The sequence below is a fragment of the Cryptomeria japonica genome, chromosome 6 (genome assembly GCF_030272615.1).
Source record: "Cryptomeria japonica chromosome 6, Sugi_1.0, whole genome shotgun sequence".
In the NCBI taxonomy this organism is placed as follows: domain Eukaryota; kingdom Viridiplantae; phylum Streptophyta; class Pinopsida; order Cupressales; family Cupressaceae; genus Cryptomeria; species Cryptomeria japonica.
This window is the reverse complement of record NC_081410.1, coordinates 82174182-82188977: the sequence shown is the minus strand read 5'-3', so window position 1 is coordinate 82188977 and position 14796 is coordinate 82174182. Positions and strand designations below refer to the sequence as shown.

General features: G+C 38.1%; 1 protein-coding gene across 2 annotated transcripts in view; it reads left to right on the top strand.

The window, feature by feature from the left end:
* Positions 1–14147, top strand: part of LOC131072858 (GATA transcription factor 28) — a 98257-nt gene extending 84110 nt beyond the window's left edge. For both annotated transcript variants that reach the window (XM_058009142.2, XM_058009141.2), the window contains exons 7-9: positions 13138–13212; positions 13370–13406; positions 13518–14147. In XM_058009142.2, coding sequence (XP_057865125.2) covers positions 13138–13212; positions 13370–13406; positions 13518–13552 — 147 coding nt within the window. In that variant the 3' untranslated portion in view covers positions 13553–14147. The remainder of the gene's footprint in view (positions 1–13137; positions 13213–13369; positions 13407–13517) is intronic.
* Positions 14148–14796: the final 649 nt, after the last annotated feature.

Here is a 14796-nt window from a genome sequence, read left to right as displayed (position 1 = left end):
CGATTTCCTTCATTATGCAAAATCCAGACACAGGTCAAGGCAAGTTTACGTTCAAAAACAAGGAAAAACATGAGATAAATGCGTTGAATATAAATTGAAGATTTTTGGGACATCCATAACAGTGCTAAATGCCTAGTTCGCTCCTGTCCCTCAGGAAGGGACCAGAGCGATTTTTGATATAAATGATTTTCTTGCAAAGTTACAGATGATGTCAAGGCATGGACGAATGGAGTGAAGAAGGACAAGTCCGTTAAATATAAACTTGGAACTTGGCAAAGTGAGGTAAAGGCTACAAAAGGAAAATCGCTCCTGTCCCTCTCCAAGGGACCAGGGCGATACAATGGTGATATTACTTCCTATGCAAGTTCAAGGTCGATCCAAGTCAAGACAAGGTGGCGAGGGACACTTCAAGACCTTTTTAGCAAGCACAAACATTCAAGGGTCGTTGCAATGATGAAATTCGCACCCTATAGCCTAGATCGCTCCTGTCCCTCAGGAAGGGACTAGGGCGATGTTGAATGCATTAGTCATTTCATGAAAAATTTACGTAAGGACAAGATGTTGCAATGTTTTAGAGGGTCCATGGTATGATAAAAAGATGATATACAAGGGTTTTGAACGTAAAATGATCATCATTTTGAGCATGGAGACTATATCGCTCCTGTCCCTCTCCAAGGGACCAGGGCGATTTGCTTTGGATTCCTTGTTTTGCTTCAAGTTCAAGCTAAGTCAAGACGTCATAAGATAGCATATGGTCCAAGGCATCGTTTGAAGATAATTCGCAAGAGTGTTGAACGTCCAAACATTGCCAATCAAGGTAAAAGCTCACATCGCTCCTGTCCTTTGGACAAGGACCAAGGCGATACTATCAAAAACACTCACGTTCCTTCAAGATCAAAGCGAAGCGAGGTTAGGAAGAGTGAAGGACGGCGTCTAGAGGACATTGCAAAGGAGATCAAAGTGTAAAGTTGCCAAGGTCAAGGAAAAGAACGTGGATCGCTCCTGTCCCTCTCCAAGGGACAAGGGCGATGGTCCCTTTAATACGTCCAAACACATAATGAAGACAAATGGAATAAGCGCAAAAGGAATGAGCATAGATGTTATTCGCTAACAATGAAAGATCGAGGAGCAAAGATGCATATTGAACGTGGAAATTTGGAGATCGCTCCTGTCCCTCTCCAAGGGACAAAGGCGATGAACACTCAAAAGACATTTAAGTACGCATGCAAGATGATCAAATTTGAAGGACTCATCATGATGATCGATTTTCAACGCGAAGATGAAGGAGTTAGACGTAAGAAATGCAAAATCAAGATCAAAATCATGAATCGCTCCTGTCCCTCTCCAAGGGACCAGAGCGATGAGGTACGTCCCTTCCTTTTTCCAATTTTGGCGCCAAGTAAGCAATTCGAATTTTCCTCAAATGCTAAATCAATTTAAAAATTGAATATCCATTTTATTTAGCATTTAATATGGCGTTATCTTTTATTAATTATTTTTTGCCTTTATTTAAAAAATCGAAATTCACATTTAAAAAACGCAAGGCATTAATAATTAATTAATTAATTAATAAAATCGATTTGGAGCGCTCAATTAAGCAAGTCGGCCTTGTTATTTTATTGCAAATCATTTAAAAAATGGTTTTATTAAGCAAGTCGGCCTAAGGGGTGAAAGGATGAGCGCGCTATATATGAAGGGTGAGAGATTTCATTTTCACATAATCATTTTTACCTTTCTTCATGCGAATTAAGAAGAGGCGAATATAGTGCGAAGTGTGTTCAAAGGTGGTGGGAATTCAAACCAAGGGTGGCGCTTAGTTATCAAGGGTGGTGCGAATTTGAAGATCACATCAAATGCGAACTTGAGGATACATTAAGGCGAATTTGCTAAAGACTTGGAGGATTTGTTTGAGCGATTTGTCAAGGACAAATTTGAAGATCATTTAAGACCACGTCTAAGGCGATACTTGAAGATCACGTTCACTCCAAGGGTGGCAAAGTCAATTTTGAGGAGACCACATTGAAGACTATTTTATACCTCAAATTTTGCCTAGGCGAATTTTGTTTTTGCATTCTAGAGTTAGCTCTCTATTGAGGTATGACGATTTATTATTATTGCTTTATTCATTCATCGTCGTATTTCAAATTTTGAAGTTTTGAATTTTGAATCTCTTAGCTCAATCGTTGTTTTTTAGGAAATGATAACTCTAGAGACTTATCATGATGTTTCCTAAAAAATTTGTCTCTCTTATTTACGTTATTTATCTATTTCTTATAATGAAATGTTGTGTAGGTATGGCGACCCCGAAGGCGGGAGCATCCACCAGCCGCTCTGCTCTCATGAAAGAAGATCAGAAGACCGAAGAAGTGGAGACCAAGATCGTGTCAAAGTGGAGCAACATTGGAGATACCAACTTGGGGAACTTTAGCACGAAGAAGTTTCGAGAGGTCCCTTACATTGGCAAGCCATCACCTGTCGCCCGGAGAATAATAGAGAGTGGCATCATCAAGGCGGCCGGTTTTCCTCCAGCTATTCAGTGCCACGAGTTGATGATCGAGTGTGCCCGTCACTACAATCCACAGTCCAGGACAATTGTGTCCAATGAGGGAAACACTTTGGCATACCTTTCAGAGGAAGCCATAAGTGAAGCCTTCCATCTTCCAGAGCACAGGGACATGATATACAAGAGCATTGAAGGAGCCAGATCAGTGTACGATGATGATCCAGATGCTTGCCTAAGCATAATCAACAAGAACTGGCTACTCAAGAGTCGTCCCCGTCTAAGCAAGGTACCGAACACACCGCACCGGATTGATTTCCAGGAGGAATACAGAGATTTGATTACCATGCTCAACAGAGTTACAGGAGCACCTCATGCCTTCTATTTTGAGAAATGGATGTTTTACTTCATCCAGGTGATTGTTCAAGGAAAGGGTACAATACATTGGGCTAGAATAATTAGCCATTGCTTAGACGTACAGTTGAGAAGACTCAGGGCTACTAAGTCCTTCCACATGAGTTCGTACGTCATCTATGCATTGATCAGGAGCGTTGAGTACGCAGGACTACCTCACAGAGGAGTGATTGGAAGAGGACCCGGCGAGGTCAGAGCTTGTGAATCCTATACCTACTTGCATCATCCGCCAGGGAAGAACTACAAGTTAGTCAATGATACTTTCACGATGAACATCACGAGGACGTTGCAAGGTGGAATTCACAACAGATTATCTCAAGATGCCCAGGAGTTCATCAAGAGGTACGGTGCTTGGTTCATTCAGTTTCCCAAGTTCACTTACATTAGAGTGCATGGATGTCCTTTACCTCCATACATGTTGCCGAGGTACCCGACAGACAGAATTGTGTTACTTGAAGTAACAAGGCAGTTGGCAGCATATGTGAAGGCATTCAGACACAGACATTAGAATGGAGTTCAGGTACCTATTATTTTGGGTAATTCAGTTGAGGTATGTCCTAATGTCTTAGCCATGGATGACGCAGAGAAGGAGTTAGCCTTGTACTCTTTTTCATCTTTTGCTTGGAGGAATAGTTTTGATCCACATGGACATTTAGAGGAGACGGTCGGTAGAAGATTTAGACATGAGCACCAAATTGAAGATTTTATGATGAACCTCCTAGATGATCTTGAAGTGAAACGTAAGATACATTCTAGATTGCCTTTGGATTTCATCAGGAAATGCAGGATTTACAGAGTGGCCGACCAAGCTCAGGACAATGGCAGGCACATCCAGTCTTCATATGATAGAGAAAGCAAAACAATAAGTTTGAATTGGAATGAGCCCGAGGTCGTGGATTTAGATGATTTGATGGCACCAATCTTGTCTTGTACTCCCAGATGGGTAGACGTTCAGCATCAGAAGTTGAGAGAACAAGGCATAGCTATGTCTTTTACTTTGGAAGAAAAACCAGCCGAAGGTGGAGCAAGTGTTAGTGAAGGCAATCCTAATCCTAGGAATTCAGGTGAAGGTAACCTTCGATGTGCCAGTGAGGGCAATCTCCATTCGAGAGGTTCAAAAAGAAAGGAAAGATCAGAAAAGAAGGAGTCTTCCAAGAAAAAGCAAGGTGCCAACAAAGATCAAACACCAGGTACTTCTTCCAGACCGGAGAATAGAACAGTTCGAGTGGAAGAGTCCATGGAGTCGATGGTACAAAATGACAGGCAGGAGGAAGGACAGGCACAACATGTTTCGTCAGATGGATCTCTCCAAGACTATGATTTAGAAGAAGATAATGAAATAACATCTCCTCCCAAACAAGAAGAAATAGTACATAAAGAAATTCAAGTTCAAGAGACAAGATCGAATATCCCAGATTGGTTGAAGGAAAGATTGACTAAGGTGATCGTAATTGAGGACGAAGACAGTGCAATTGATTTAGAGAGCCTTGTTGGACGTTCACATATGACAACAGAGAAGAAGAAGGCTACAAAGATGTCCAAGATGATTCGAGATGAGACTGGATCCCGAAAACTGCAGATAGCTACACCGGCAGCAGATAAATATGAGGGTGAGATCCTAGCAGAGGATTATGATATACAGAATTTTGAGTTAGGACCATCCACAACAGAGCAGACTTTAGATGATGCCATTGACACATTTGAAGCATTGAAGGACAAGTTTAGAGAGGAAGTAGAAAAGAATAGAAAGCTGGAGAGAGAGGTCGGTGCATGGAGGACATATTTCAGTCACATCAATGAACCTTTGGGACGTCAGGATCCAGTTAGGTCACCAGTGCAGGCATTGCCCCTTCAATCGATCAATGAAGCAGAAAGATTCAGGAACCTGGTCCAGCGTACATGTAGTTGGATGGATAGATCTCATACAGTGGCCATAGAATTTGTTTCAAGGATGTCAAAGATCATTCATCAGGCTATCCAAGTTCTTGAGATTATCCACAGATTGATGGCAACAGTAGCTGCATTTGCCCATACCAAGGACGTTGTCATCCCTGTCTTGAAAGTAATAAGACATACATCCAGGAGAATTTTAACGCAGGAGAGGATCTTAGAAGGTGATTCTCACAGTTTGTTCCAGTGGTCAACCTTACTCCATATAAAGAGTGTTCTCTTCGAGGACATCAGTGTTAGATGTGGTCAAGTTGAGGAAGTGATCAATCCGATCCAGGACAGAGTATTTGAGGTACTTCGTACCATTCTTGGCAGAAGGATCGAGGTCGAGACAGATGTGGATATCCAGGAATTTGAGGATAGAATCAAGATCATCTTTCGCAAGGACGCAGATGTTACAGATGAGCAGTATGATCAGATGTATGCCACCATGCTCCTGATTGATAGAACTAAGGAACTTGAACCTACTTGGGACGCAGCTCTTCTAGATGCATTCGATCAGGTCATCCACTTAGAAGAGAGTATCAAGAATCTTCCCGAGATTCCAATCACAGAAATCGAAGGAATCGTGACAAAATTCATTGCATATGCTAAGAAAGAGAATTTGAAAGGGAATAAGATTCTAGATGAAAGGTTGTTACAGATGACATGACATCTTATTTCTCATTGGTTGATACCTCCTAAATTTTTGTGCCAAATTTAATATTTGGCTATGTATTTAATATTGTTCAGTAAAAAGGAGGTCATTTGTAACAAACCCTAATTAGGGTTTAGGTGTCATGATCTTGTCCGTTGATTTACTTTCAATCTGGACCTTTCATTGTAACTGGGGATGCTATTTATACCCCCATTTTTCATTTCTTTTGGTAATAGTTAATGGTCGAATAGTCAGATAAGAGTGAAATAGAGAGATTAGAGTTAGAAGCAATTCTTATTTTGTAGCAAGATTGAGTCTTGAAGAGAGAAACTCAAGCAATTGTTGTATATGATGACTTGGAAATCAATAAAATATTGAAGTTATGGTGTTTTGTTGCAAATTTCTTAAGTTATCTTCATGGTTGTTGGATGTACTTGAATCACGCTCAATCAAGGTAGTTTGTTAATTTGAAAGACTAAGTGTGAGATTTGATATTTGGTAAGATTCGCAATCCAAACCACTAGCTTCTTGCTGATTGTAGGAAAGCCTTGCGTGGTCGACTGGAGAACATTTTGAGTCTTTAACCTTCAAGCATTGTCGTATCTAGGATATGTACCTTCGTAGTAGTGTCCTTGGTCTATGATGCATTGAACATCATTATTACCTTAGAAGATCGCACTAATTTCAATTGAGTTGTTATCTTATGGCAAAATTGAAGTTGGTTGAGTCTTGCCAAATCTCATTCATGCTAAGTCGTTCATAGGGTTAGGCTAGATTAGACCTCTTAAACCCTATCCTTTTTTTTTTTTTTTTTTTGGTTTTTCTTCTTTTTTGAAAGCTCTTTTAGTTTAGTAAAATCTTCGAGCTTTGAATACGTAAGACCCCTTGGAGGAAACAGCAAATCACATCATACCACTAAAAAAGCTTGTCCACACGTGGAGACCCCACTAAAAGAACCTTGGAGTCTATCTAACTGATCCTTTTCGCAGATCTTCAGCAGTTAGAGACTATTTTCTCAAGAGAGGATAAGATGCCTATTGGTATTTTATTCTGTGTATGATTGTGTATAAAATACACGTCAACAAATCCACATCAAAATTCTTGGTATTAATCCATGCTTAGCAAGGAAAAGTATCACCAAAGCAGCTGATAATTAAATCAACCTCAAACCAACTCTGTCCTTGGCATCCACCAAACCACACACTTATCCATGCTAATGAAAGCTTCAGTCTTCCTAAAAATCCCACGAATTTCAGAAATTATCTTTGGTGCCAACCAAGATTACCAAACTTCTTGCATTTCCCACGCTACAATGAGATTACCATTTGCTGATCAGTAGCAGATGTAAGAGTTCTGACCCTCACGGCTTTCGTCAAGGTGGCGGCTAGCAAACTTCAGCTGCAATACCTTTAAGTAGCCCCTTATTTTCAAAATGCCGCTTCCAAAATTCTCAAGCAGCAGAAAATTCACAAACTCCAAACTCACTTCTTGGTTATTTGCCAACCCCCAGGACTTGCAATCCTCCAAATACCTCACGTCCAGGTAGAGTGAACTCTATGCTCAACAGATGAAGAATATGGCATAAGCCACCTCAACTCCAATGGCATCCAAATATAAAACTCATGCCAAACCCAAAATCGTGATTTGAATATTCAACAACCAAATCTTTCAGAGTCGTGATAAAGTATTATAATATTTAGCTCGATAATATCATTTGTCTTCCCTTCCAATAAATTGATTCATACAATATTGTATCTTTGGCAGACAAAGTAGAATGATATCAATAATATAAGCTTCTCTTCATTAAACTCTCTATGAGATTTATGGATAAAATCTCCAATACTCTGAACAATGTAGTGCAATAGTGAATCTTGGAATGAATCTACCACAAGCAAGGAATTTGGTTTTCGTCCAATCCTCTTAGGGTTTTTGTCCTAGGGCTTGTTGAAGGGATAGCTAGAAGTTGTCAGAGCTCTCTGAGAGAAAATCATATACCAAGCATGCTGAAATGAGTCCCATTTTGTCTTTTTATAACCTCTCAAGAAGCTTTTGGAAAACTTTTCAAATTTCCCTCTTTTTTTTAAACTTTTGTCAAAGGGAAATAATAAATTGACTCTCTTTTAATTTTTCATTAACATAAAATAGGTCACTTTAGTTCTTAAAAATAATCAAATACGCATACTTCTGAAAGGTTTAGAACTTATTCAGTATTTAATTATTTTTATGAGCTTGCTAAATAATTAAAATAAATCGTGATTAAATTTATTTTTTTGACCACTTTTAATTTTAATAATTTAATAATATTCTAAGGTCAAATAAAGGGGGACATTACACTAAGCATGTTGATGTCTAGTATCACTTTGTGAGAGATGATAGAGAATGCAAAGGTCATGTTACAAAAGGTTGACACTTGAAAAATGTTGCAGATTCCCTCACAAACTAGTGACCACAGATAGGTACTCTGGGTGTGTAGAAAGGCCATGGGATTGGTTCTTGTACGTAATCTCATTTATGTTTCCTATAAATGTATTTGCAATGTAGAATGTCAAGTGGGAGAATGCTAGGATTGAAGTCCCATTTATTTTGCAGTTCTTTGTATATTTTGTCTCCAATGCTCTTGGAAGTTATACTGCACTTGTCATATGCATTCATGAAGGAGGTGAAGCACAATGATGGCAGTTACAGTTGATTTTGAATTCATTTAAGGCACTTACATAATCCTAGGCGCTATAGGAAGAAGTGGAGTTCTCTTCTTAGGATAGATGGAGCTTGCATTACTTAGTGGACTCGAAAATGAAGTGCTGGAGTTGAGGATGTGAGCCATTGGGGAATTATTGGGCACAAATGCCTTCTTGTTATGTTTTCTATATGGTGAATGTAACATGCCCATTGTTTTACCCATACAATTTACTAAGTTTTAACCCATAAGTGAATGAAATAAATTTCCAACGTACAAGTAATAAAAATTTTCCTTTTTCCATTTTATAAACAATATACATATTTGAAATAATTCCCATATCAACTTTTCCATGTCATCATAAATCATATACAATATCATTTTCATAAACCTATAAAAGTATTTACATTTTTCCTTTTCAAATTTCCATTTACTTTAGGAATATTTGAATACATACAAAGCTTCTATGAGCTTAATGAAACATAAGTAATACAAATGGTCCAAATGTCCTTGCTGGCATACATCCTCAAATATTGACTGCCGATTGCATGAGGAAGAGCATCACTCAAGCGCTTTTCCACCCTACCAAGACTTTACAGTCCCCCATGCCTCTTCGAATAGAAGCGACCCGACCCTTTGATGAAGGGATTGGTTTGGTGACCTCAAAATAATAGCCTTATGAGCATAGTGTTGTGTCCTACATAACTAGAGATACCATACATTGGCTACAACCTACATGTATGACGTTCCCTGTCTAGTATGTAAACATGGGGATCACAGTGAATCGACAGTGTAGATAGTGGCAACCTACACTACTTTGGCCAAAGAATTTATCACTTAGTACTTCGAGTGTGAGTCGTATGTCCACCCACTTCATTACTCTATTTGGTAAACTAATTGTTATCACAAAAGCTTGTACCCTTGCTGAGCTATGAACTCAACAACCTTGTGAAACATGGAAACAACCCCGAAGTGTGGGACCTTGCGCAAGGGGGTTGAATCTCCGGAGAAGGCCAACTTCCTTCTCAATCCAGGTGCAACTGTTGAACTAACTCAGCACTTCAAAACTAACTCTTAACTCTTAAGCCTATCCTAACAATTTGTAGAGGTAAAGGGAAGAGAGAATGCTTGAAATTAAAGAAGGTGATGCACCAAGATAAGAGATTGTTTCTCTCCCTACCGAAATGGCACAAGGAATCAACTAAAAATCCAAGAGATGCACAACTTCAATTGCATAAGTGACCCAAACGCATGTATGGAGGTTAGAGTTTGCTACGTGTCAAGAGGGGAGAAGGATTCCCACAAGTCCCACTTAGAAAACAAGTTAACACAACATATATGGAGAGAAAAGTCACAAGACATACACCTATGATTAAGGTAAGAAAAGCATACACAACATACATAGGTTAGGAGGAGGCAAGAATGGTGATTTTTAATTAATCATAAGGCCAAAAGCCAATCTTATAGTTGCAGAAATGCAAAAATAATTACACGTCTTCAAGAGAAGAGAAAGAGCATAGGAAAGCTCCAAGGTAGCAGGGAGAGAACCCTTTACAATGAGGCTTAACAACCTTATATAGAAAAATGGGTTACAATGGTGATCATGACCCCTGCATGTCAGTCTGGAAGTGTAGGGAAGTGCATGCACTTGGCTTCTACATGCAAGCAACCTAGCCATACCACCAAAGGCAACTCTGAGGAAGGTGGACTGACTAACCTTCCAAAGTCAGACATGACATAAGTCACCAAGCATGGCCTCGTACCTCCCTGATGGAAATCCTGCCAAAAAAATTTAATGCACCTTTGTGGCTCCACAAAAGAAAGTACACAAGCCACCAAAACCGTTGGAGCATTAAAAGCCTTGAGTGTCGATCACGCCATCCGGAAGTGTCGCCAGTCAGAAGGAAGTCTAGAGACTTCGGAAGCTCGGACTCTTGAAGTGAGGAAGACAGGGGAAGGAGCAAGGAACTTCGGAACCTCAGGGTTTCGGAGTTCTAGGGGAACTAGAGAGAAGGCAAAGGGGGAAGGAACTTCAGAACCTCGGGGTTCCGAAGTTCTGGGGAACTGCTCAAAGGAACTTCGGAACCTCGGGGTTCCGGACTTCTGGGCAAGGATAGAAGAAAAGCTACGGAGAAGAAAGGAACCTCGGGGTTCCGGATTTTCGGGGAAAGAGGGAGAAAAGCTAAGGGAAGGAAGGGAACTTCGGAACCTCAGGGTTCTGGAGTAGGAAGAAGGAAGGAGACAAGGGCAAAGTCGGGGTTCCGAAGTTCCGGAGAAGGGAAAGAGAGGGCCTAGGGACTTCCGACAAGGCAACATTTCAAACCATGATTCTATTGCCTTTATCCTTGATCAACTGGGGGCAGCGCTGGTCCATGAAACATATCTCTGATCGGTTCTTGCCGATGGACCAAGGGTGTCATAAAATGACAACACTAACCATTTATTCTTTTCCCATATCATTCCCATAAGGTTGATAATAGAATGACTAACTAGGTTATTCCTGTCCACGAATTGACCTAACCCCAGGATTAACCAAATCAATCATTCCTATTTACTAAAGACGCATATCATAGCATAGCACTAACTTTAGCTATTACATACATGTACATAAATCTATTCATAAAGATTATCAAGTTTCTATCAACTCAAGAGTGCATATTGTACAAGTAACACAATCTCAATAATGGCTTTACTTAAACTTCTACATTAATTTATTCTATATACATACATATCTCAATATAAAAGAAAAGATAGAATCGTCATGCCTAGTTTATAGTCTTCCACGCAATATGGATTCCTTCTCACAATCACGCTAGCTTCACAACTTATCCACAAACATAGAAATTCACAAGTTCGCAATGACAACAACTAGCCTACATCCTCACAATACTTGAACTATTGTCTCTCTCAATGAAGAACAATGAAAATAATGAACAATAAGCAAAATGAAAAAGAGATTATGAAGACAAAAAGATGAGATGTGATGAGATGATCTATGCTCCAAGAGAGCTCCTCTATTTATACGTAAGTTTGAGACTCAATGCAATAATTAAGTTCTCTGAATTGCCATCACTCTATCTCCCATTGCCACCACCAAGACTATGTGGCTTCTCTTTTAATTACAAAGTCAACACATAAACAATCTTACAAAATACTTCTACGAATCATCCTTAATATTACTTAGTCAAATGATTATTAACCATACTACTTACCTAAACAAATAGGTTTCTATCTCTAAATACCATATAGCTATTTACCCATGTTTATTTGCTATGAGTATGGTTGTGTTTACACATATGCATTTGCATTATTAAATGGGTCAATGCTCGGTCAAATGTATCGACCTCTATATAATGCATCCTTCCTTTTTAAGTGGGGGGTCAATGACACATAGCCCTCACCATAGGTATTAAAGAAGGAAAGGGTGGTGGCTTTTACGACCACTTCACCCTCCTTTGGAGTCGGGTGTGCCACCTTCCATGGTGGTCGCCCCTTCCACATTCCTCCCTCTACGTATCGTGGCACACCAATGGGGTGTTTGACAGATTCACATGGTATACACAGTATTAATAGAATGCAGGCCGATTATATATATATATATATATATATATATATATATATATATATATATATATATATATATATATATATAGTTAAACCTATCATAGAGATTCAATCCAACATTTCAAACAAGGGTATTCAAACCAAAACATTACGAAACATCATTAATGATCATAAGGTAACTTATCACTATGCTTACTATTTAACTTAACTCGATCAACCAAGATGTGAGTGTGTGATAGCTCAATAAGGCATATATGTATAAGATTACTGAACTGAGTTCTTCTCTTGAGTGATACTCTTCCTTCCGAAGGCTTGTTCATTTCCTACATCCAACTTAGCACATCACAACAGCAGTCAGCTGTTATTAAAACATATATATATATTTCGTCTTAAATATTCAAAATGTCACATTGATTGCATTTCTAATCAAGAAAAATATATTCAAAGCATATTCATGTGCTAAAGCATTTTAACTAAAACAAGCAATCAGTAAATAGTAATATCACAATGGGGTGTAACAGTGAATGATTAATTGAGCCCATGTGACACCGATGTGAAGTTGTTGATGTATTCACTATTCTTAGAACATGCTCTCCAAGGTGGCTGTGGGGTTTTTGCATGATACCATGGTTTTGGTAAAACCATTTATGGTTTTCCCTTCTTTGCTTGCCTATATATTGGACGGTATGAGATGGTGCTTTCATTTTATTGTTTACAAGTACGTAGGTTTTGCTAGAGTTCTGTCAGAAGGTATAGTGTTAGTGTGTTGATACTGTATCATGTTTAGTGAAGATCAATACATGTCCTCTTTCTTTAGTGGAATTTTTTCTTGGAAGTTGTTTTTCAACATAAATCTTGTGGCTATATACTCTGCTGATTTTATTGTTATTGCTGATTAATGCATCTACATAATAATATTTTATTGTAATTTTGGAAAAAGAAGCCTATTTAAGACTTGCATGCACTTTGTAGAAGATTTAAATACAGTAGTTTCACCTTGTTACTCAACAATTGGGTTTCTTTGGGTTTAGGTTGATTGGTAAGTTTGAGTTTGCCACTAAATTTGGTCATATGACTCTAAAACCCAAGATTACAAAATTTGGAGTCTCATACCCAAATTGTATCTTGCTTGTTGATGACCTAAAAAATATATCTACCTTAATTATTTCCCACCTATAGGATAATGATTAACACGCTAATTATTTTGGTTTCTCTGACTTTAACATCTGAAGATTATCCCAAGGCCTAAGTGCTATTAGCATGTCTTAAAAATTCCATTGAGTTTATATATTATATTTTTTACCATTTTGTTATATGTCAGTTCCAAATTGTATTACACTTCAAAGCGTATTAACTATTAATACATATTCACTCTTATATTTGCACTTCGTGCAGGGAGTGCTGAGGGATCTTTCAAAATGCCCTACCATCTTGGGAAGCCAGTATCAATCTCAAATTTCACATGAGCAGGTTTTTGATTTCTCCTTTTCTTCAAAAACAATTTAATGAAATTGTTAAATTTAGAACATTTGTTCAAACATAATCTATCACATTAGCAAGAAATTTTGCATAGCTATTAGCTAAATTTTTATATGTTTTCTTGGTTGTGAATGTTCCCATGTAACAGAATAATCCAATAACAGAAAGCAAGAATGCTGATTCGGGTGAGTGATCCAACTTTCTTTGATGCATCCAATGTTCATCATTGATCTTGACTTGCATATCACAAAAATGGTACGCCAGAGGTACTGATCTAATGACAAATTGAAAACCAGGAGTGACCCTTGTCCGAGAACTTCCGGTTCATTGAGAAAGATAATCTTTGGAGCTGGGAAATATCGATCAGAATCTCTGTAATAGGAACATGATCATGTAACATATTCTAGAACAATATTTATGTTTACAAAGAAAGGACTCAAATATATGAATTCATTAACATATGTAAATTCATTCCATTATTTCACCAGGGAGACCAAGCCTGGACAATGATTTAAACTGATATTTTAATAATAGGAAAACATGCAGATCTTAGACCACGGAAGCACTGATCTGTAGACCACTTCAGCAAGATATAGGCAGCAGAACATATGATAATATCTCATGTAGAGAGCTCTCATACATCATAAAGAAGATCATTTAAAACTTGAACAGATTCATATTCCAGGTTGACTAGTCAGGGTAAAGATCCTTGTAACTATTTTCAGTAAAGAAGTACCATATATTTAACAGAAGAAAATGTTGAAACTGAGGAGCTAATAATTGCTGCATATTGTATTGTTGTACACGAATCATTTTCCTGAGAAGTTAAAAGACAGGTAGGCTGGTCTATTTATTGGCGATGCATTGCTATAAACAACTTTTATCTATTGAATTGTTGTAAAATTGAGATTGTTTTTAAAGGTGCCCATTTTGCATCCCCATATTTGAGTTTTCTGTTCTAGTGGGAGGTCTTATGCAAGGAATTCATTGTGGCCTATTTTTTCATATTGATTACAGATTTTCTTAAGATTAGATTTGTGAAGGTAAAATTTTCTAAATACCATGTGTCTGCTTGATCTCAGCTGAGATTTTCTTTATAAATTTGCTTTCTTTTTTGCTAATTTGGATTTTTTTTGGAGTTAAATAATGAGGATAATGTAAGTCATAATTTTTCTTGTGGAAATTTAGGACTAAGTTTTTTTAAAGAATTTTCAGGACTTGGAAGTAGGAAGATCAATGATTAGAATTCTTAAAAGATGATGCAAGATGAGATGCCAACGAACAATTAGGAATAAATATGCAAGTGTAACGGAATGGCATAATTCTTGAGCATCATTTGACACCTCTAGCTTTCATGGCTTTATTTTGGTCTGAAAGCTTGTTTTTTTACTATAATATATAGATGGAAAAGACTGCGAGTACTTGCACGCTAGAATTGGCAGCGAGTTATTTGCCCAAAAGCTTATTGCTAAGTTTTCCAAAAACTTCCAGCGATTTTTCATTAATGAATTGCAAAACATGTGTTTTTTCAGCAATGCTTGACAAAACTCGCCCAAATTTGATATAAAATCGCAT